This window comes from Meriones unguiculatus, chromosome 6 (genome assembly GCF_030254825.1).
Source record: "Meriones unguiculatus strain TT.TT164.6M chromosome 6, Bangor_MerUng_6.1, whole genome shotgun sequence".
Lineage (NCBI taxonomy): Eukaryota > Metazoa > Chordata > Mammalia > Rodentia > Muridae > Meriones > Meriones unguiculatus.
Genome location: NC_083354.1, coordinates 5,417,066 through 5,442,037, shown reverse-complemented (window position 1 = coordinate 5,442,037; position 24,972 = coordinate 5,417,066). Strand labels below are relative to the sequence as shown.

The following is a 24,972-nucleotide window of genomic DNA, read 5'->3' as shown; positions in this document are numbered from 1 at the left end:
GTGTGTGTGTGTGGGGGGAGATCAATGAGCCCCAGTGGGATGGACTCAGGCCAGAATTCCATTTATCACCTGGCCTCTACAACCCTCAAATACTCACAATGCAGCACTTTGCAAGATCCCTAACCTTTTATAACTAATGTTGCAACAGTCACATAGAAAACTATGGAGGTTGTGGACTTAAGTTTTACCTCTGCAACCCAAAGGAATAAACATTGGATCTTGTTTCAGGTCTGCAACTACGAAGTGTATGAAAGCATCTGGAGTTTCTTGTCCTACTCTGAACCAAGAATTTAAAACATGAGCTAATTTTCTTCCTGTATGCTCAGTAGTACAATAAGGAACAGCCTTATCACTGATCTTCACATTCCTCATTTGCATCACAATAGTACATTTCAGTAGTTTTGGTTTGCCAAATGCTCGACTTTAATTGCAATCTCATTGGTGATGACTGTGGGTCAGAACTTAGCTATGTGCCTCGTGAAAATAGTATCACATTTCTCACTGAACATGAAGTTCCTGCTCCCTAGGAACTCAACTAGGACAGATAGCTAATTCCATATAATCTTTAGAGCCATTTACTGGTCATGTTCAGTGCTGCTATGATGGCTACTACTGCAGCTGTCTGCATCCACAAGATTGATGTAGCCAGCGGAGCCCACAGGCTGGCTGTCGCCAACGTGTCTGGAAGAACCCGTTGTTTTAACTTGACTAGTACAAGGAGATGCATATGTGTGCTTTGCCTTCTTTCAATTATTGCCTTGTGATGACAAACGTTAAAGCTGTCAGAGAAATACAGCTCACAAAGAAATCTAAGAAATGTAAATTCAGTTTTCCAGTCTCTGCAGCGCTGAAGGAGAGCAGAGAACACATCAGCTGGAGTGGATTCATCGTGCCCATCAATGTCTACATGTGAAATCTAGAGGTGTAGCTCAGGGACAGAGCTCTCACTGAGCATGAATGAGGCCTCAGGTTTGATGCCCATCACTGGGAGAGAGAGAGAAAAAAAAAGGAAACTCTGTATGGACAGGTAATACTCTTAACTATGTAATATGCCTGTGGAATGCATTGTCCAGGATGCCCAGATTGAGTACATTACAACGTAAGCCACAAGGTGAGGCACAAACCTGTTAGCATAATGCTTTCATATCACGCAAGAGCCGTCATCTGCCCACTCCCTCGTTTCCAAATAGCTAGGTGATCGTTATTCTCGAAAGACTGGTTCGTGGGATCCTTCCTTCACAGGGAGGGGAGTCTCCTCAGTTAAAACTACTGGATTGCAGGAGACAAAAGAATCCTTACTAGTGCCTTCCTTTCCCTCCTGGCAAAGAGGAAGGGGAAAATTCTGAACTAAGAAAAGGAGCCAAGAGCTGGCGTCTCTAAAACAGGAAGGAAGGTGAGGGGGAAGGGAGGGAAGCCGGAGGGGAGAATTCAGACAGCTGGGGTTAAATTCTAAAGAGGAAAGAGCTGAACAACTCAGTGTGTGAGGTGCCCCATCCCGATGAGATGGACGAGCGTGAAACATTTGTCCCCATAGTCAATATATAGCGCCTGAATTGGTGTGGTATCAATTAGATAGCGCAACAAAATTAAGTTCTACCTCCAGTTTTTCTTTTTTTTTCATACATAGGGTAGTGGCACAGCACATACAGAATAAATCTGTAAATTAAGATTTTCTTTTGAAAGGGGTTCACCTTATTTTTTATTTTAAAAAGCCCAAAGCTTAGCTGTGCCTAAGATATGTGTACAAAACTGAAAACCAAACCAAACTAAATTTTGCTAAATTCTGGTGCATTTGTTAGGAATAATCCCTCTACACTGTCACACAGAAAAACAGTCTCACAACTGACAGGCCATCTCTGCCTGTCACCATCAGCACTGTCTCTTCTGTCTAGGGCTCATTAACACAGTCACCTCAGAAGTGGGAGAGCCTAGAGCAGACAGACACCAGCCTGGTTAGCAGCTTGCAGCCTGGGGAGCAGCTTACAGCCTGCTGAAGCCCACAGACACAAGCCAATGGCCCTGCTAACTTCAGCTTTTATCTCAAGGTGGTGAACCCAGGGGCATGAGTAAGCAACCCCGCCACCAAGTGTCCCCAGAAGGACAGCTGTATGATTCGGCTATGATGTCTGGTTTCTTTCTTCCTGCTCTTCAGGAGATGGAACTGACTGGAGAATCACTGAAAGCCTTAAAAGCCTCTGATGAATACCCACTCAGGCTTGTAGGACTCCTCCTGAGGACACTCCTTCCTGTCCCTCCTGAAGCAGCGGCCCACACCCACAGACAGCAGAATCCACTAGCAAGAACCATGACACTGGGAGAGTCTGTGTTTCAAGATGTGACCAAACATCATCTGTTCTAAAACATGTCCAGATGCCTGGAATGTGGAATAGACACATGAATGAATGAGTGATGCTGAACCTGAAGCTAGCAGCCAGCCAGTGTGTGTCAGGAAACAGATACAAGAGCGAGAGGCAGGGTGTTGGACTATAGTCATTTCCTGTGCTGGGAAGCTGGCTGCTTCAGGTGTTTGTAGCCAAATATTTGAATGGGCAAGTATTTAATAAATTTTCTATTATCTGCTTGAGTATGTTTCCGGGAAAGAGGTTTTACCACAGGGAGGGGCAACTCGTGCTCACCGGGCGTCTGCTGCAGGCAGGTGACTGTTCTGTGATGATTCTGAAACTATCAAAGCCTGTCATGTCAGCATTCACAATCGTCTCCCATAAACCTACACAAAGGACTGAGTGATTTAAATATGAGATTTGGAGAGCCTCTTCAAAATGATTTAAAATGAGGATGTTTTGTGTCTGCAAGAAAACTGAATTGACTTTTCAATAACAAAAACTGTGTGCTCCAGTAATCCTAGCACTCTGGAGGCAGAGGACAGTGGGCAGTGAGTTCATGGCCAGCCTAGCCTATGTAACAGGACCCTGTCTTAAAAATAAACAAATGAATACACACAAAAATAATAAGCTTTGAACCAGAAACTCAGAGACCTCAGACCTAGTTTCATGGCTTTTCTGTGTAACAAGTTGGCAAGAGAAAATAAATTAGAACAGAAACAAATAAGCTGATTAACAAAAAAGAATCACTTTTCCCACAGCATAGTATATTTATTGTGCTGAAATCTCATAGCAGGGAATGAAGGGGTCCGGGAAGCCAGTACAGAATGCTCACAAAGATTTACACATCTCTAGTCATTACACACTGGCAAAAAAAAAAAACAAAGTGTTGATCCTCTTGGACCACACCACTGTATGTGCTGCTAACTTTCTGTAATGTTCGTGACTGCATGCCTTTGGGGAAAAATGTAATCTCAATGCACAATAAATATAATTTACAAAATATTGCAAAAGTCTGTACAAACAGCAGACATCCTATACATGCAGTTTTGACAGGTTGGAAGGGTTAGAAACATCCATGCGATTTTTGTCACATTTGCTCTTTCCATATGATCCCTCTGTGACATCCCATAACAAATCAATCTGGGTGAAAAAAAGAAATGTGGAACAAGGTCTCTTCTTCAGTTTTCCCATCGTCTGATTCTATTACATGAAATACGTCTTTTGTAAACACCAAATTTTACTTGAGAGATCCAACTTGGGTCTCAATTTTCCCATCTTGCATTTATAAATAACACATTGTAACAGCGAGCACTGAATTTAGCCATCATTAGCACCAAGGAGTCAAGGTATTGCACCAAAATGCATTTACACTTCATTTCTACTTAGTACGATTTTTGCAACGTCATCACCAGGGAAGCAAGCATCAGTCAGAATTAGACACATCGAAAGAGGTGGGTAACATCACAGAGATGCTTAGTGGGCGCTATTTGTAAATAAAGAAAGTAAATTTGAAAGTTAAAATCTGCATTAAAGGACTCCTTGATTTTTTTAAGTAAAATTTATTTCATTTTAAATGTTCTTTCCAACAGAAGAGGTAGGTGTATGTCCACATATGAAAAATCAGCAACAGCCACAAATCAAAACAGGGAAAGCCTGATAAAAACAATATGCCCTTAAGAGTTCTAACTGCATGTGAATGTGATGTTACTAACAAAGACATGAGTTGTTTCATGTTTCAATCATACAACAATCTTAATTCTCATAATACATTTCTGCTAATAATAGGAGTATTCAAAGGCTACCTTCCTCATCACAAAATAAAAAAAAAAAATGTTTCCCACAGTGATTTGTGCCATAAGTCATGGTGGCCTTCAGGTCACAATTTTACTGTTATCCTTTCTTATTTTTACCAACACCATCATCATCAAGCCTCTAAGATTCTACAGAGATTTAGCAGAGCTTTCAAATTTAATTACAGCCAAAAGGGAATATTCTGACTAGAGGTGGAGATATTAGACCACAAGGGTCAACAAATGAGTCCAAATTCAAATATATACATGGTTCTGTCTCTGGACGAGAAAACGTCAGGTAACTGATTTGTAACCAGTAGGAAACTAGTGATTTCTGCAAAAAAAAAAAAAAAAAAAAAAAAGTGTTTTTCTTTTCATAAGACTGTGTTTCTGTGATCATCTAAAATTCAGACTGAAAAAGGAGAGCGTGTGATAGGTGACATTTCAGGAGGACGTGAGCAGGGAGAGGGGCTCCAAGGTCACATTGGGATTGCTTTGGTCTGGACAACATCAAGGCTAATAAAAAATGTTTAAAATAAAAACTTCATAAATAAAACATCTGGGTACCATATATTGAAAGGTTTCCTCAGTCAGAAGGTGCAGACAGGCCACATCTGCCTTTCTCCCCACCCCAGACCCTCTGCTTCTGTTGCCCCTGAAATTTTATATGACTCAGGTGTTTCCTCACTGTCAACCAGTTAAGGCCCAGTTCCAGTTACTCTCCTTTTGGCTTTCCGTTTTTCTGGGGTTTCCCATTTTCTAACACTAGCTGCTTTTCTGACTTGTTCACACCGTTTGCTGAAATACCATTCATGGCCGTCTTTCCAGTTTCTGACTGCTTGGGCTCATTGTATGTCCGGGTGTAGAAGTTGAGGAAGAGGAATATGAAGCTGATCGCATAGGCGATAAGACACCAGTGCATCCACTTGGGGAAGGGACAGTCGGTGTAGAGAGACAGTGCTGTGTGCCCAATGGTCACATGGAACTGAACCTGAAAAAGAGAAGCCACAGTGCAGAGATTTAGTCCGAGTAATAAGAGACGTCCAACGCCAGCACCATGCCTTCTACAGAGCGGGTGCTCTGCCCAAATTGTGCTCTACTGTTTGAAAGGTTCGTAGTCTGCCTCTCTCGCTGAGATCACAGTTCAAGTGCTACCTGCTTAGCAAGGGCATTCTGGTGATTCCTGTCGCAAGGCTTTCGTTGTTTTGGTTTTGGTTTTGGTTTTTTGAGACAGGGTTTCTCTGTGTGATAGTCCTGGCTCTGCTCGACTCAATGTGTATACCAGGCTGGACTCAAACTCATGGAGATCTGCCTGCCTCTGCCTCCCGTGTGCTAGGATCAAAGGCATGGGCCACCACACCCGACTTGTGGTCTGTTTTTAAAGTGGTGTGATAGCTATCTGAAGCCAACTTCTGTTATCTGTTGACTTGCCAATTGTTCATCTCTTCATTAGACTATAGGTCCTGGAGACAGGGCTCTGCCTTGCTCATTGGCCATTTCTGAGTCCCTGGCACAGAATTTGGACATTTGAATACTTGCTTGAAGGAGAGGGAACCAATGGCCACTAAAAGAGTGGCAAGTCAACATCTCAATGAACACTGTTCTTTAAAAACTTACATTCCAATTAAAGTCAGTAAATGCAAAAAGAATCACCTTCAATTTTATGAATTCTCAGGAAGAGAAAATTCAAAATGTGAAAGTGTTCAAAAATAAACTTAAATTCTGCTGTACTAGTTGCAAAATAGTCTGAGGCACAAAATCACAACTTCTGTGGCACTAGCAAAGGTTAACTTTTTGCAAGACTTGTGTATTATTTAAGTGTCTGGAAAAAGACTGACTCAAAAATTTAAGTTCAGCATCCTGTCTATAATGGGCAACCACACAGTTTCTTTGAGAAAGAAAGAATATATATATGGGTAATGCTACCTTTCTCAAATATATATTATATATAATATATAGTTATATATAGTTATAGATATATATATATGCCCCATATATATTAGTAAATATTAAGACAATTCATTCTGCACTCTTCAATTTACATTAACTTTTACAATTCCCATGGCAAAAATCCAAATTTTTAGAACTTCTGATTTCACAATGGTCCTTAGAACCTGTACCACCGAAAAAGGGAGTGTACAGGGTGTGACTGAGGATGATGTAGCTCAAAGCCCAGGGGCAAACCCCAACGAAAGAGATTAAATAATTTATACAATCTGGGCCACCTCTTCAAATCTCTTGGGACCACTTAGCTCTCACGGAGAGGAATGAGTTCTACAAACTACATCATGAGCTTCCACAGATGCTGGAAGAGTCTCTTGGAGCATTTCTTTACTAATGAATCCTTCACACCCAGCGTTCCCCCAAGGTTGTGGTTCCTGTTTGGTTAGGCAGCTATCTATGTAGCAACTCAAGGCAGAGATGGATATTTCTAAATGCGATCCCACTGATAAAAGTTGTGTGTACACTATGATTAAACCATATTAGAATACTTTCTGAAGCTTGGCGATTAGGCACCAGCCTCGTATTTGCATTTTGAGTTTGATTACGGGCCACACCCAAGCTGTGAACAGTGCTTTGCTGCATGCGCCCGGGTGCAGTGAGAAGTACTACAGGGAGGAGCTGCTGAGAACTGTCTGCCGGGAACACTGCTGGTTCTAATCCTCGGCTCCTCTCTTCAAGCACTGAGTTTTACAGAAGCAGAAAGAGCTCTCTATCTTGTGCTCAATCCCTTCCCCCACCCCTACCCTTCCTTGGCTCTGCGTTTCCTTTGCTCCATCCACGTATGGGGTCTGTGAACAAGGACCATGGGGAAACTGGGAATGTAAGCAAGAACAAGAAGAGAGAATAAAACGTTAGAAAAACAATAGTCACTCATGGAAAGTACTTGTCCAGGCATACATGCATCTATGTACTTCGCGGCACCGTTACATTTTAACCATCCTTTTCACAGGTAGTTTTTTATAGACTTTCTCTCAGAGGGACAGGTTCTGCACCAAGTCTTTCAGGGCGCTATAAAGCAAGTAGCTATGGCCACTCTGCTCACGAGTGATTAGGCAGAACCAAGCCAGTCTCAACACTGTACCTTGCTTTAAAGTAGATTCTGTGGTGGAAAACAACCTAAAGCAACTTGGCACTTGGCACAAATAATGACTTTCAAATATTTTAAGTATTTTGATTTTTACGTCGACGACAACCAGAAGTAGCCTTTTGAAACATTTAACTCACCAGCTGTAGCATGGTCAGGTATCTCTTCCACCAAAGGTATTTCTGGATCCAGGGGCCGAGTGCAGTCAGCCCATAGTAAGAGTACATGATCACGTGGATGAAGGAGTTCATCTGGGCCCCAAAGAACGCTGCCGAGAAATAAGAAGCAATTTGCAAAGAAAGTGTTACCAAGCAGTGATGACACTGAGATTAAAGAGTGATCCCACTGATAAAACTATGTTTACACTATGATTAAAGCATATTAGAATACGCTCTACATCACTTTCTATTCTGGTCTCAAATAAGAGTCAAAGTAACACTAAGAGAAAAGCCTCTCAAATTAAGCTTGATAACTTTTGCAATTTAGTCTTGATGGTTTCTTTTTAAAAACGTATAAATAAAAATGTGTATTGCTAAAATGCAAAGGGTTTTAGAAGTGGTAAATCCTTAAATGGGAGACGCCAGTGAGCTCTAGCAAACAATGTAAAATGGCTGCTGCCTCCTCTTTTCCCCTAGTTTGATCCTACTTAACAGTAATTCCTTAGAAAGAGGCTATGGTGCATCTAAGTGTTATGGGGACTTGTGCATTACATTATCGTCTCTAGAGACACCAGTGTACATATCAGTGGCAAAATAATACTCATTTCTTACGTGTACATAGTTTTCAACATGACAGCATTACATACATCAACCCACTTGGTTCATACAGATCCCAGAGACATCAAATTCAACAGTCAAATTCAACAGCATCCTTTCCCTTTAGAATACTAAAGTGTGTATACAATAACGCATTTCATCACGATGGGAGCTGAGGGCTCAGTTTAGATTTGCTAATTAGTAAATATTTTAAACTCAGAGTTTAACTTTGCTAGCAAATCAGGAGTGCGAAATGTGTAGGTTGCAACAGTGACATGATGCCACCCTGTGTCCAGAGGAAAAGGGCTATTTCCCGCTCAGCCTGTATCTCACCCTTACTAGAGGAGAGCAAAGCTCTGCCCAGCTGCGACTTCTGAGCCTCTTTAGCACTAATGAGGCCACGCAAAAGTTCACTCAAATAAGAAGCGGTGAGGTCACGCAGGGTCTGCGTCAGAGCGAGACTAAGCTGAGGACTTGGACTGAAAACGAGGCATCATGTCTCAGCTCCGACCGAGCCAGAACTGCCCATCAGTACCTTTCCCCACTCACTAAGTATTGTTTTCTGGCTTATTGGTTTGTGTTCACCTTGGGGGCAGGTCTTCGCAGACCAAAAAGTTCCATTCTTCACAGATAAAAAGGTGAAGTTATTAACAAGTGAGATGACCATGAGTGGAGATGATGATTAACGGTGAAAGCAAGCCGAATGGCGACTCTCCCCAGTGTGCTTGGGCATTCCTCACCTTGGCCCCCTGCCACCCACTTGATGCCAATCCACCACAGCGTGAACATGGTGCAGTGGTGGTACACGTGAAGGAAAGAAACCTGGTTGTTCTTCTTTCTCAGGATAAAGAACACCGTGTCCAAATACTCAACTCCTTTCGATACAAAGTACCACCACAGAGCAGCGGCTATCTGTGAAAGGGAAGAAGAGGCACGCTGTGAAACAAAATCACGCCGCTGTGTGGGCTGTCCCTCTGTGGTCCAAGTGCAGAACACAGCACACAAAATGCAGGAGGTGTTCAGTTATTCCCCGCTAAGCAGGCTTGAGAGCCGACTACGTACTCGCCAGGAAACAAACCCAAAGCTCTCCCTACTTAGAGTCAAGCCGTGCCCAACTGCTGAGCGCGGACCTGGCCCCAGTCGCCGCTGTGCCTTGAATATTGTAGAGAGACCAGCACATCTGTTTGATATTTCAGCAGTTCTGACAGAGCCTAAGTTTACATAAGAGCTAGATTCTTAACATCCCCCCTGCCCCCCCCCCCCGCTTTCCTTAACTGTACAACAAGGTATCTAATCAGTGCAGCCTGTGGTAGCCAAGTCTTTAAAGTGATCAATTAAAACAACAACAAATATTTCCTAGGTCACAATTATAATCCTGTTTACACAAGTAAGTCTTTTCTCAGGCTCTAATTAAGACACCAGATGGTACAAAAAGATTATGTGACATGCTTGAGGATTAAGGATCCAGGAAGAGGTGACCTCTGTATATGTTTTAAATCATTCCTCAAGGATCTGACTGTAACAATGAACAAAATGTAACTTTTGTACAGTAAGCATGTTCTAGAATTATCACAGATAAAACTAAAATAAAATAAATGAGTGCCCAACTGAGTGTATTTATAAACCTTTCTATGACAGAAGGCTAAGATCCCTTCTTCATTTTATACCTGCTCCTAACGCCTATGACTTTTTGTTGGTGTGTTTTGGGTCTTTGCTTTAAAAAAAAAATCATTTTGTAAGTGCTGGTATCATAACCAGTGGTTCATGGCAACCTAAAGCTCTTACCTGGTTATTGCCAGTTCTAGAACCAGGCCTCACTTAGAATAAGCATTCCCTAACATTGCAATTTTAAAATATAGAGGAAGAAAAATAGAGAGGCCAGAAACAAAAGAAAGTCTTGTGTTTGTCAGATGACAAGCATGTAGTCATTCTGAGCAATACTGTTATACACCACAAAATTAGCGGAAAATCTGCTCGACTTACAGACAGTAACACTGTATCTACATTGCTATGTTACTGTAAGATGACGTAACTATGCATTTTAGCATAGTAAACTGGAGGAGCAAAGAGACAGTCTTCTTTTCTCCTCCACGAGGACCTCTAAGCTAGCCCAGTTCACATACAATGATATTGCTGCTTCGTCTGTAAGCTGCACTAGACGTCTGCGAATGTAGGTACATCAAAACGAGGAGTGACACACTGTGGCATATGCAGTGCCAACCAGGAAAGAGCCTTCGAGTGAAATGTTCGCTTCACCACGTTCACCCTTAGACGGCCAAAGGGGGCAGAGGGAATGCAATTTGCTCAATTATCAGATTTTTGTTGTTGTTGTTGTTCTAGGCAAGTTTTCATAACGGATCATTTTTTACTGAAAGAGTGTTTTTGACTTTGACTACCTTGGATATCCACTCACTGAAGTGGGCGCAGTCCATGTGCCAGGAGCGTGGATTCACAACCAGCAGGCTGGTAATGTCGAAGCTTTACCCTGATTACATGGACACACTGCCTCACCCAAAAAGTGTGCTCCTGAGAGATGGCAGGTCCAGCCCTTCTCCTTTCCCTATCTTTATCAGGGAGCCAGCTCTCCAGTAAGGAGACTCTTTGGCAATAGTTATCAGAGGAAAATCTTTTCTCATATCCTGTGAATCTGAATGAAGCAACCTCATTCACTCTCTCAGCCACACCCTGGGTTTTATTTCCTTAAGTTCTTCTTGACATGTTGACTGCCTGCCTCCTTGCCCTCACCACCTCACCTTTGCACCTAAGACTTAGTCTGTCTTCTTACTTTTATGGTCCAGACCCTGCCATTCTATACATAGAATGCAGGCTCAACATACGTGCACTGAGAGAATCAAGCCAATGGGGCACATGGGTGACTTTTCACCAGTCTTATTAAAAAAATAAGGAAATGACATGGACATGAAGTACTAGGTACCTTAGAACAATCTGCTTATGGGTCTTGGTGAATATTTATATTTCCTAAAGTTAATGCTAAAAAGTTATTTTCTCAATAGATGCTATTACATAAATATAGCATTATTACACACATACATAAAACAGACACATGGGACATACAAAGCATGCATATGTATGTAAATTGGCTTTGTTGTGTATAATTTTTATAGAAATCATAGATTTAAGAGTTGGCTAAATACTTAACAATTTGCTATTTTCTTCCACTTAGGTAAAATGATAATTTTACAATGTAGGTGACTGGAAAAGGTAGCCTTATATTATCTTTTACAAATTTAATCAAGACCAACTGTATACCCATACAGATTATCTTGTGCCTTCCTAAATATTATGTAATTAAAACATTTTCCTCAAATAAGTTAGTTTCTTTCTGAGTTTCTAGGTTTGACACAAGAGTTTAAAAACAGAATTGGAGACACAGTCCCACTGTGCAGCTATGACTGGTCTGGAACTTACTATAGAACTGGGTTGGGTTGGTCTTGAACTCACAGAGATTTGCCTGCCTCTCTTTCCCCAGTACTATAATTAAAGTCATGTACTACCATTCCTGGCAAAAATAAAAAAATAAGGTATGGACTTTTTATTTTATTTTATATTTTGGTTTTTTAAGACAGGGATTCTCTGTGTAGCCTAGGCTGCCCTGAAACTCACTCAGTAGACCAGGCTGGCCTCAGATCTGCCTGGGTCTCCCCAATGCTGGGATTAAAGGCGTTCAGCACCACTTCTCTGGTGGAATGAACTATTTTTAAAGTACTGTATACTAGAAATTCAATCATGTCCATTCTTACGACACCAAATAAGAGAGCACAGTGGAAGTAGAAAACAGATTTTTTTTTTTCAATCGTGTGTTCCAAAGGAAGGAAGCGTTTTCTCTTCCCCACTCAACACTGTATCGATTATGGACTGAGAGTCCATAAAGCTGAACTATAGCAATCAACTGGACTCACTGGGATACTTACCCTGACTTCATTAACGTTATTGGAGTAATCCACTGTCTGGCAAATATAGCTGTACCCTGCGTTGTATGATCCCATGAATAGCTGGGGACAAAAGGATTAACATTTGTAGTAAAGGTTTAGTAGTCACAGAACTGAAAATTTCACAGTAAATTTGAATACAGTCTTCCAAAGTATTTTAAAAGCAGCTATTTTCTTAAAAAAAAAAACAAAAAAAAAACATTTCAACTGCATTAAACATACTTAAAGCTATTTTCTTTTCCTTCCTTCCTTCCTTCCTTCCTTCCTTCCTTCCTTCCTTCCTTCCTTCCGGTACTGGGGATCAAACTCAGGACCTCACAAATACTGGGCAAACATTGTATGGCTGCAGCTACATCCTGAGCCCTGAATCAACATGTGCTCTAAAATAAAATACACGGTGTGGTGGCTTTACTATAATCTCAGTAAGGACCAAATAAAAAGCGAGCATACTCTTTTCAGCAAGACATCAACTCCATCAAATACATAATATATTTTTATTATTTACAGACCAGTTTATTAGTTCCTATAATTAAACTCGCATAGGCAAGACCTTACATATCTAGCATAGTGCATCATTCCTATGGAAAAAGGAAAAATACACTTAATGTTTCTAAGCCAATATGGATGCTGATCCTATACAATGCTAACTCAGTAGCAGAGAAATTTTAACTGCCATTGTGCTTGCTAGTTTTATGCATTCTTGACACAAGCTAGAGTCATTTGAGAAGAGGGAATGTCAATTCAGAAAATGCCATCAGACTGCCCTGGGGACAGTTTTGCCACCCCTGGGCAGTTTGTCTTGAGTGCTTTTTTTTTTTTTTTTTAAGGCTGGATGATCAGACCACGGGAGAGCAAGCCAATAAGCATTGTTCCTCAGTGGTTTCTGCCTCAGATCCTGCCTTCAGGTTCCTGCCTTGAGTTCCTGCCCTGACTTCTTGCCTGGGAGTGTAAGATGAAATAAACTGTTTGGATTCTGAGCCAAGAGTTGCCTTGCCTTAACTGATTTATGTCTTGATGTGAAGTGGTGTGTACCCTGCAAACTGAGTAAAGTTGTCCAAATAAAGCAAATCCAAGTGTCTGTGAAAGGAGATTCCATAGGCTAAGTTGTTGTTGTGAGGCTTTTCTGAAGAGTTAATTTTCTTAGTACCCGTGGCAAGTAATCAGCTCATACAGAATTTTAGTAAATGCTTAAACTTTAGCAACTTAAAATGACTGTGGCCATTCCGGCCTCCAGGACTGTCTTTCAAAACATTCTGGAGAATTTGCAAATGTCCAAAAAAGCATGGTGATTAGGAGCCACACCTGCAGGACAGTCAACTCCTTTCCGCTCCGACACAGAACACAGCAAATTACACAGGGCGATTTAACGTAAAATTCAGACTTACAGGTATTTTGATCAGGCCTGAAACTGATGAAGAAGGGTTCTGGGTGACTCCTACGGCTCACTAAAGGGCGGAGATATGCCAACCATCCCAAAAGCTCACCTCTCTCACCTTTAATCATAGCCTTCCTTGCTCGGCAGCTATGTCTCCACAACAAAACAGTTGCTAAGAGTATGCTGAGAATCCATTCTATGATGCTTCAAAGTCCCAGATAAATAGCTATCCTACACATCGTCTCCTACTTCCATTATCTAGAAAGTTTGACGGTTAAAAAATGTTCTGGATACAGAAATTGTGGTACATCTACACAATAGAATATTACTCAGCAATTAAAAACAAAGAAATCATTAAATTTGCAGGTAAAAGGTAGGAAGTAGAAAAGATCATCCTGAGTGAGGTATCCCAGAAGCAGAAAGACACACATGGTATATACTCACTCATAAGTGGATATTAGACATATAATATAGGATAAACATACTAAAATCTATACACCCAAGGAAACTAATCAGGAAGGAGGACTCTGGCTAAGATGCTCAAATCCCATTCAGAAAGGCAAAGAGGATGGACATCGGAGGAGGGAGAAAACAGGGAACAGAGTAGGAGCCTACCACAGAGGGCCTCTGAAAGGCTCTACCCTGTAAGGTATTGAGGCAGATGCTGAGACTCATAGCCAAACCTTGGGCAGAGTACAGGGAAGCTTATGAAAGAAGTGGGAGATAATATGACCTGGAGAGGACAGGAGCTCCACAAGGAGAGCAACAGATCCAAAAAGTCTGGGCACAGGGGTCTTTTCTGAAATTGAATACCCCAGCCAAGGACCACTCATGGAGATGGCCTGGAACCCCTGTACGGAGGTAGCCTATGGCAGTTCAGGGTCCAAGTGGCCTCCATAGTAATGGGGACAGGGACTGTCTCTGACATGAACTGATTGGCCTGCTCTTTGATCACCTCCCCCTAAGGGGGGAGCAGCCTTACCAGGCCACAGAATAAGACAATGCAGCCAGTCCTGATGAGACCTAATAGACTAGCATCAGAGGGAAGGGGAGGAGAACCTCCCTTATCACTGGACTGGGAGAGGGAAGAGGGAGGGTGGGATTGGGAGAGGAGGAGGGAGGGATTTACAGGGGGGATTCAAAGTGAATAAACTGTAATTAATAAAAGTAAAACAAATTAAATAAAAAATAATTGAAAAAAAAGTTCTCTTAGGGTAGCCATCCTGAGGTGCAAGGCTGCAAACAGCAGTTTCGTGGGGTCTCAGTTTTAAATTGTTTCCAAATATCCTGGGGAATCATGATGGTGACATTAATGAACCTACCTCTCTGAAGATGAAAAGGTTAAGCAAAACCATGCCAAAATTATAGATGATGAGCACTGAGCGCATTTGAAATGGCTCCCGGTCTTTCATCCACTTTGGGCCCAGCCACACAAACAGGAGATAGAGCGTGCTTATGCTTAGCGTTGGCCATGGAGACTGCATCAGCGGCCAGTCTTCTACTCGTTTATCTACGGAGAGAGCAAAGCGACATGAAATTTACCGAACAATGCACATTTTACAAAACAAAAATTTTCTTAGGAATCAAAAGGTCCTAATTTTATAATCAGAGTAAGCACAGATCACTGTCCCCGTGAACATACACGGTATACAAAAACAAATACAGACACAACTGACTCCTACAGTTATCATTGGAAAAAATCATTTCTTATGTCACATGACATGTTTTATAGGGAATCAAAGAAACAAAGACAAGAAATGCACTGAAAATATGAAATAAGCTTGAGTTGAAAGTGAAATAAAGACTTCTTACCTTAAAAACATAACTATTTCCAGGAAATGCTAGTTTTCTGTATTAAGATGTGAAATTTATCAGGCAGTGTGGCACTGCTTTTTCTATATCCACCCCTAACACAAGTACAAATCAGACTAATGAGGTTTGGGGTAAAGGAGGTCATGAGTTAGAATAATTCTAGAAACGGGAGTTACCATGCAGCCATACTTGAGGAATTAAGGTAATCTCTATACAATCTTACTTTCTCCTAAACAGTAGCCATATTCAAGATTGTTTACTACTTTCCCATGGATAGTGTGTATCAATTTTACTATCTATGAAAAACTGATTTTATGCTTAACTTCACTTAATTCACATATGTGTAAAAACTTATAATGGAACAAGTCATTTCACTTAAAGTAAATTGATTGTCCACATTATTTAAATAGGCAACCATCAATTAATTTTATAATTTAATATTTTAAAGATGAGAACATTGATTAAATAAGAAGTTATAATAAAATAATGGATCAAGAAAATTCTATTTATTTATAAAGTATATTAAGATTAAAGTTTACATTTATAATGTTAAGTAGCATTTCATTTTTTATAATCAAATGCCTACTTTTATGCTTGGAAATACAAAACACATTTAACATTGTATTTTCAGCATAAATAGTTTATATATATATACAGTTAATAAAGAAAAATAGTCCTTTAGCCAGTTCCTAGAATCCATCCTAATTTAATGTACTGTTATTTACAGTAACTTCTATTAAAACTGACTTGTTTACTAAAACTATATATGCAAAATGGCTCTGGATTAGATCACTACATACTAGAATACTGTTTTAAAACATACTAATCAGGCTGGGGGTGTCTCTCAGAAGAGAAAGCTTGTGTGTGTGAGAGAGAGTGAATGTGTGTATACATATATGTGCACACGTATCTATACATAAAAATAAGCACACACTAATCTATTTCTATAGACTGTCAGCTGAAAAATAAGATGCAGAATATTATTAGGTTTCATCAAATACTCTTTCAAGTCAGGAAGTGCCATAATTACTCCGGTTTCAGTGAAATAACTTGATAAAAAAGGGAGATGAGAAGGGGGACAGTCAGGCAGAAGGACTGTGAGTTTGAGGCCAGTCTACTAAATTGTGAGAGATATCCCGTCTCAACAAAACAAAGAAGGGGCATTCTTCTCTAGGGTCTACCTGGATAGTTATCCCATTCCAGAGGTCATTACAGAAAACTAGAATAGACCAAAATGTAGAGTTGTATAACCCAGTCCCAAAGGACACATGCACAACACAACTCCTGCACCTGAGACTCAGGAATCATTGCAAGAGAATGGGGTAGAAAGACTGTAAAAGCTGGGAGATTATGTCTCCTAGAAATGTCAGAAGCTATACCCGTAAAGTCTCACCAATATGACTGCCCAACGATGACCTGAATAAGGGTGATACCAAGGGACGTGATAACATGGACAGGGGCAAAACCTGTGAGGAGGCCTGTAACACTACACGATGCACTGCAGACAACGAAGGGATTTTGAGAGCGGGGAGGAGAACCTTCCCCAGGAAGAGCACACCAACTGGTTATCCAATACCAAATGATCAGCCCTGAAAACATATGCATACAAGGAATAGACACACACCACCTCTAACAACAACAGTTAAGGAAAAAGCGATGGCTGTGAATTTGAAAGCCAGAGAGAGGACAGTACATGTGAGAGTTTGGAGAGAGGAAGGAGAAGAGAGAAATGATATAATTACATACAATCTCAAGTAATAAAAAGCATATTAGAAACCAAAAGAGGAAGGAGAGATCATTAATTTAAGAAAAGTGTATGTGGAAAAAAAACCCGCAAACAGATTTTATTTCCTACTTTACAAAGGAGGTCTACTGCTCATGGTAATAATGATTATATTGATCAAATCGAATACAATATAAAACTCTTAAGCCACATTGACTTGTGCTGGCATTTGTCAAAGGCCACGTGACTGTCATGTTTGCTTGTGGCTTAGAAAATATGTTATCCTTCAATGGTAATTACCTTCCTCTAATTGCAACTTTTCCCTGACAGAAGCCCCCATATAACACAGGATGCTCATCAACACAGGTCTTGTCTGAAGTAGACAAACTCCTGAAGCCTAAAGTCTTGTTCTAAGTCACAGCAGAGTATTGGGTCCTGTTCTCCACAAATGCTTGGGCAAATGCTGACCTTTCTGGTGGAAGTCAAGAGCCAAAGCATTGTTAATGGGACAGTCAGCATGGCGAAGAAAGAAAGATGAATGTCTGAAACCCAGGATTATGTCTCAACTTTTATCTCACCACACAGACGATTCCTACTGACTTCAAAGAAAGTTCTGAGCAACAAGCGCACGCGCGTGCGTGTACACACACACACACAGAGACACAAAACAGAGAAACAGGTTCAGGGGCTGCAGGGACGGCTCAGTCTATGCAGCACTTGCCACACAAGTATGAGGATCTGAATTTGATCCCTAGAATTCTTGCAAATCTGGGAGTGGCACACTTATAATCCAAGTGCTGGGGAAGCAGAGGTAGGAGGACTGCTGGAGCTTGCTGGACCGACAGTCTAGCCCCATCTGTGACCTCCACATCTAGTGAGAGATGCTGTCTCAAAAACTGAGGTGCCAAGAAATTAAGCAAGACACACAGCATCAACCTTTGCCTACCACACACGAATACCACACACGAATACATATACGCACATTACCTTCTACACAGAGACACATACAGAAGAAAGAAAATTGGAAAAGAAAACCAGGTTCTTGAATTTGCCAGAAATTAATAGCAAGAAATGTATTTCTTCAATTTTTGAGACAGAAAAGTAGGGGTTCTCACTCTGCTGTCCGGCCTGGGCTTGAACATGTTAGCTCGGGTGACACTCCTGGTCTAGGCCTCCCAAACAGTAGCTAGAACTATGGATGTCCCGCTAAGTGTAGCTTGCTGGTACACAGTCTCATTCTCTCACTCAGCAAAGAGAGGATTATCAAGGCCAGGCAGAGGGAGACGTAAGAGAGAAGCTGAGGGCTCTACAGCGTCAAACACCGAGGGAGGCCTACAGCGTCAAACACCGAGGGAGGCTGAGACACAATTAGGAAACCAGAGGACAAGAGGAAACAACAGGTAGCATACAGGAGCAGCCAGTGAATGACAGCTCCAGCCCTGGCCCTGTTACAGTGCACAGTCCCCTTCATTTCCTTCACCTACAAGCGGGGGGGAGAGGAGGGTGGACTAGTTCAGTGATTCTCCAGCTCTAACGAAACAGCAGCAAGCTCCAGGAGTAGCTGACATGATCACTGGCACGTTGGTCTCTGCTGCAATCATTTCCGGGGACTATGCATTTTCTTCTGTGAGGCTTAGGATGCTCCATATTCTTATGTGTCACTTCAAAAGAGTGTGTACGTTTTGTTTTGTTTTGTTTTGTTTTGTTTTGTTTCGTTTATTCCCTTTGGGACAAGGTCTCACTGGCCTGGAACCCATGATTCTCTTACCTCAACTTCTTGGGTTTGAAATGAACAGGCCTGTGTCATCATGCCTCATTCTTAAAGGTTATGATGGTTTTCATCTGTAACACATTTACTACTTCATGAAGCTCCTGGTGAGCTGAACCAATCTGTTTAAAGATGCCAGTTTAGACAATAAGCACATAATTTTACCTATACTAAAAACTCATACCACGTTGTCAAAGTTTTCAAAATGTTTGTTAATTGTATAAAAACAAAAGGAGGTATGTCTATCTGAAATGAGTATTTATTTATTTGTTTGTTTATTTATTTATTTATTTATTGTGGCACTGGCTCACAGTGTGTCCCTGGCTAGTCTGGACCTCCCTATGTGGAGCAGGATGGCATTAAACTCACAGAGATCCACCTGTCTCTACCTCCCCAGTGCTAGAATTAAAGATGTTTGCCACCACAGCCAGCAAATGGGATTTCTTGAACATACCACTGACACACTTTTGTCTCTGATTTAATCTTTACCTTTATGGTCACACAGCACTGAAACCAAAAAACTCTACCTTTGTGGCTATTGTGTGCGTGCGTGCATGTGTGTGTGTGTGTGTGTGTGTGTGTGTGTGTGTGTGTGGAGGTGCAGATCACTTGGTCAGTGACCTATCAAAGTTCACCATTTATAGGAGAAAGGGGCAGCCCTGAAAACTCATCTTCTTTGCTGCAGAATGAGAGTCCAAGTTGAGCAACACAACAGGAAGATGGACAAGACACGGCTCAACCACAGACATCTGAACTTTTACTCAGTAAATAAAAGTGCGCCAGGTAGACAGGTAGGTTTCTGAGGATGGAAACAGAGAAACTGACCAACAGCTGCCTCAGTTGATTGACAAGACCCTGGTAGCCATGAAGGATAGCGACTGTAGGGGAAAGGAGTTGTCAGGAAGCACGGACACCACGTCAGGACCCCCTCCACTGGAGACATAAGGAGCAAGTGCTGTTCAATGTGTTGATTCCCAGGCCCACCCCACGCTCTGAACTGACGCCACAGCAGCTGGCCGAGAAAGTGTGTTCACAGTGCTTCCACGGATTCTGGCATGGCTCCACCATGCATGAGGCGATGGAATCCCAGGCTCCCGGTATTGCTCCGGACAGGAGACAAGAGGAAAGTCACCAAGGTAACTTCTGTAGATCCAGAGACAATCATAGAGGAAGGAGGGAAAGGGGAAAGCAAAAGTCGGGATTCCTGCCTTATTTCCGGCCAGGAATATTTCCCAGTGGGAGAGTCGGACAGTGTAGACTATACCAGCAAGAAGAGAAGGTCCAGGAAGTTAGCAGGAAACGCTAAACACCCCTGTGAGAGGTCTATCGCTGTGTAAGGTCCATTCTCGTGTGAGGTCCATCCCTATGTGACAACATCCCTGTGAGAGGTCCATCCCTGTGTGAGGTTCATCCTTGTGTGACAACATCCCTGTGTGAGAAGTCCATCCCTGTGTGAGGTCTATCCTTGTGGGAGGTCCATCCCTGTGTGACAACATCCCTGTGCTAGAAGTCCATCCCTGTATGAGGTCTATCCCTGTGTGACAACTTCCCTGTGGGAGGTCCATCCCTCTTTGTGGTCCTGAGGTAGGGCTGCAGGAGGCTCTGGGGCTGCAGAGGAACTGCCAGGGCAGGAGATAGGGGGAGGAGCCACTGACCGTGAGAATCACATCAGAGACTAAGGTCACAAGCAAGTGCACAGAGAGTGAGGGAAAGAACTGAAATGAAATGCCTGGAGTCACACAGGGAGAGAGGGCAAAATGGCAACAAATCAGCCACGGAGGTGGGGGAGAGAAAAGAGCCAGACAGTTGCATTCCCTCCATCCCTTCCTTTCTTCCTTTCTTCTTTTCTTTCTTTCTTTCTTTCTTTCTTTCTTTCTTTCTTTCTTTCTTTCTTTCTTTCTTTCTTTCTTCTTTCTCTTCCTTTCTTTCTCTCTCTTTCTTCCTTTTTTCCTTCCTTCCTTCCTTCCTTCCTTCCTTCCTTCCTTCCTTCCTTCCTTCCTTCCTTCCTTCTTTCCTTGCTTTCTTTTTTTTCTTTTGAACTCATTACCTCAATGCTTGATAAGGGAAGCTTCTATGCATTAAAGTGTTCCCAGCCTGTAAGGATTCTACAAAGTCCCTCCTTCCTTTTCACACGTCATGCCATGTGTGTGAAGGTCAGAGGATGACGCTCTGAAGTCAGTTCTCTCCTCCCACCTTTATACACAGGATCTGGGGATTGAACTCGGGTTGTCCAGCCTGCACAGCAAGCCCCTTTACCTGATGAGCCATTCTTCCAGACCTCTCTGGCTTAATTTTCAAATTATGCTGAAAGGCCACTTTCAAAATCTTTTTTTACAGGCAACATAAAACAAATGTTAATAAAGAATAAAATACTGGTAATCCAGTAGTTTTTTAAGTAGCTCAGGTAATCTGCACTTATAAACAAGTTATCACAATGAATCCTTGGAAAACCTTAATGGTCTACTTCTTCTCTGAAAGGCTGATCCGAAGTTGTTGGGTTGTTTTGTTTGTGTTTGTTTGTTTGTTTGTTTGTTTCTTGTAGCTCAGGATTTCCACTACCCAAAATGAACTTTTTTTTTTCTAGTAAAATTCTATCACACACAGCCCAGAAAAAAAAAATGGTAAAAATTAAACCTTTTTAGAATGTCCAGATTCCTAGAATTGATGGCATCAGGATTGCAGGGAGGAAAGAGTCATGGGTGATGCCTTGGGAAGGCTCACAAAATATTTGGGCAAATGATAAGACTTACATCAAGAAGAACTGGATCCTAGGGTGTGGCACATTCCCATAGTCCCAGCTAATCAAGATGCTAAGGCAAGAAAATGACACATTCCCTGCCAACCTGGATAGCATAAGCAACAAAGAGAGCTTCAGAGTGGTGGAGGGAGGGAGTATCGGGTTACAGCCATGCACCTCCATGCCTGGTCCATTATTTGTTTTCCAAAGTAATAACTTCAGCTCATTTAACGCTTCTACTTTTTCTACAGTATTGAACAGTGTGAGACCATAAAGGTAAGTAGCAATACTCTCTTCCTTTTTCTATTAAAGTGTGGTCCATAAACCAGTGAAATGCCATCACCTGGGACTGGCAGAAAACAGAATCTCACGCCTTAGCCCAGAGCATTAACTCAGAATCCTCATCCTGCCAAAACACAGCCCCAGATTTGTTAGATTTAGTTGTTGATTCTACCTGGAGAAACCAGCCACTTTCTCTTTTCTTCTGACAGCATCTACATCTGTGTCATCTGCCATTATCAAAAGACAAATACAAGTCTAATGACCACTAACCAGACTAGCCTTGGGAGCTCGCTTGATGTCAGAACCACATCCTCAGCAGTACTCTCAAAAACACTACATCCTTCTCCGGGAACTAAAACACACAGCTGTAAGTGAGCTCAGTGTATGGACCAGGCTGGCTTCAGGCTCACAGAGCTCAGCCTGCCTTTGCCTGCTGAGCATCGGGATTAAAGGCGTGTGCCACCACTCCTGGCTGAACTCCAGGATTTTGGTTTTTGCTTTTTATTATATCTGTTTCCGCTAATATTCTAAGTGATGATGTGGATTGTCGATTTCTCTTTACAGAAAAAGAAAGGCTACATTCACTATACAGAATCACAGTGATAAAAAAAAAGAATCACAGTCATGTTGAAATCTCTCCCAAAGGCTGATTTCAAGTCTTTTCCTTAAGAAGGCTTTGTGTCTTCATCTACCTCTTAATGAACAATCTTCTCTTTGTGAAGAAGAGTGAACAAAGTCTTCCCTTAAGGCCTCTTCTAGTGTATGGCCTAACACACGATTCTCAATGTACAAAGTCAGTCACATAAGAGATCCTGAGGTGAACCTAGGAAGGGGCTCTCAATACTTGAACAGAAGAGGACAAGGATCTGAGAGGCACTCAAGAAATCAAGAACAGGTTCCGCACGGGGCGGTGAGGTGGGACCGAGGATCCTCAGAACCTCTTCCCCTTCCATAAGGGGAACTTCTGTTTTAACTCTTAATGCCCTGAAGAGTGGAGACAGAAAATGCACCATTTGAATGAACAGTGAGGGAAAATCGGTTTTCACAGAGCATAGTGGTAGACACAGACCTAGAGTGGGACAGAGAAAGCAGCAGGAGGTCAGTGCAGTTGGCAGCCTAGGAGGAAGGATCATCTGGTAACCAGAGGGGGCAGATGACCTTCAGAGTACTTCAGACTGGCCTCCTAACCCAGTTGTGTACCAGTCACCTGGGGGGGGGGAGGGGAAAATGGAGAAAAAAGCTAAAGCGCAGAGAGAAAAGTATTTCGGTTGTGAGTCTAAAACAGCTGTCATAGTAAAACTTAAGGGGAGAAAAGGAGAAAAGCACACAGTTTCCTGCAGAATGCAGACAAAAAAAAAAAGTGGCTTTAGAAGTTGCAAAGGACAAAACAAAAGACTGTAGGGAGAGCTGATCACTGTGAGATACCCGCCAAAGGCTGCTTAGACTGAGTTTTAACTTGGGAGGGTTAAGTTTTTGATGTATAAGCTCTGGGGAAAGTCAGTTTGCTCCCTGAGAAGATGAGGATGACAATAGCACCCAAGCCAAAGAACGTAAGTATTAAACAAATGTGACGGTAAGGTCAACACACTGGCATTGCCTGACATTCAATAAGCAGCCACCAACCACTCAGTAGTCGTGATAACGAATAGGTAGGCAGTGCTGCCTTACAGAAACGAAACCATCACAGGAAAAGGATCTTCCTTCCATCCCGGTTCTGAGATTCTGGTTGTGTGGCTCTAAGCCATTCTTCATCTCCAGACAGTTAAATAATACCTAACCTGAAGGGATACTATGAGGAACGGATATACGGGGCTCAAGAAGCACAACTGCAGCCTCACAAAGTCCTGAGTTGCCGCAGTAGCTTCTCCATGGATGGCAGTTTACGGTTTGCCGGAGATGTCTGACTCAGAGTTTCAAAACTAGCACGTCCATTAAAGCCAGTTTAAGAGAAAAGGAAACATATCGTGGGAAAAGCATTTGTGTCCTCGGAGAGATCTGAAAACAAAAATGGTGTTGTGTATCTTGAACGTCAAGGCCAGAAGACGGACAAGCAGTTCCCTCCTTTCCCTGTTCCGTGGGGTCTCCTTGGATGAGTCTGGGGGCTACCAGCCCAGGCAACACTGAGCATTGCCAGTGATCTCAAAGCTTTAAGGAAACCACAGCGACGCTTCCCCCATGTTAAAGGGCTTGCAGCATTTGCATGCGCATGTGCACATGCATGGTCCATGCGTGCGGGGGAGGACGCACTTTGGCTTTAACAGTTCTATGAACTAAGTACTCACTGGGTAAAATACTATCCTGTCCTGAATTTTCACTAATTAACAGTAGTTGGTAGCTCTTGTCTCTCGCCATTTGGCAAATAAGTTCGTAATCCCTTTGAACATAATTTTTAACAGTTCTAAGTACTCTACCTTATGGAAGACAACTTCATCTCAGGATACATGTTTTATATCTTAAATATATATTCCCATATGTACTGTCAAGCGTATAGATTTATCTAAGAAAATACTTCTTAGTTTCTGTTTAAAAAAATAAGTATGCATCTTTTTCTTACATATATGTCTGTAACAGTGCACACATGCCTGGTGTCTACAGAGACCAGAAGCAGGCATTGGAGCCACTGGAACTGGAATCACAGATGTCTATGAGCTGCCATGTAGGTGCTAGGAACTGAACTTCAGCTCTCTGAAGGAGCAACAAGGCTCTTTACTGCTGAGCACCTCCAGCCCACTAGTTTAATTTTATAGACTAGCTTAACAGTGTCATTTGCTTTTCTGTTACCCGTGTTAGTACTATGATTTAGGTCAGATTTAGTATCTTACAGAAATACAAATTTAGTACTGCTAAATAGGTAAGGTGGCAGTGAAAAAAGATAAACTAAAAACTTGCATGGGTAAGAGGCCATGAAGACCTTTCTCTTGACGGGTGTGATGATGTCACGAACATCAATCAGGCTAAGAATGAAACAACACATTACCTCATTTCTATGAGCCCCAGGGACGTGTAAGCATAGAGAAGAAAATAAAATGTTTCTGGCCAATATTCTAGTATTTCTGTAAAGCTACAGCAAAATGAAAAGCCAAAACTTTCTGCCTCCTTGCTCTCTGCTTGCTAGCCAAGCAGGCATTTCTTTAAGTCAGTCAGCCCCCCCCCACCCATAATCTCTTTATAAAGCTATTTTATATTAGGCGAAAAACAAGCATTTGTTTTGCCAGCCAATACTGAAGTAAGGCCAAGTTTCAGAATGCCATTATATTAATTTTTACAGTAAGTAGAACCCTGCCTGTTTATTAGCCTATATTAATTATACATAATAATGGTTTCATTTCTGTTTTTTTCATACATGC

At 41.9% G+C, this 24,972-nt stretch overlaps 1 protein-coding gene across 2 annotated transcripts in view; it reads right to left on the bottom strand.

Annotated features, from left to right (window-relative positions):
* Window positions 1-3,088: 3,088 nt before the first annotated feature.
* Window positions 3,089-24,972, bottom strand: part of Elovl4 (ELOVL fatty acid elongase 4) — a 53,709-nt gene continuing 31,825 nt past the window's right edge. For both annotated transcript variants that reach the window (XM_060384681.1, XM_021633295.2), the window contains exons 2-6: window positions 14,626-14,813; window positions 11,911-11,991; window positions 8,719-8,890; window positions 7,364-7,491; window positions 3,089-5,126 (exon numbers count right to left, since the gene is read on the bottom strand). In XM_060384681.1, the coding sequence (XP_060240664.1) occupies window positions 4,851-5,126; window positions 7,364-7,491; window positions 8,719-8,890; window positions 11,911-11,991; window positions 14,626-14,787 (819 nt within the window). In that variant the 5' untranslated portion in view covers window positions 14,788-14,813 and the 3' untranslated portion in view covers window positions 3,089-4,850. The remainder of the gene's footprint in view (window positions 5,127-7,363; window positions 7,492-8,718; window positions 8,891-11,910; window positions 11,992-14,625; window positions 14,814-24,972) is intronic.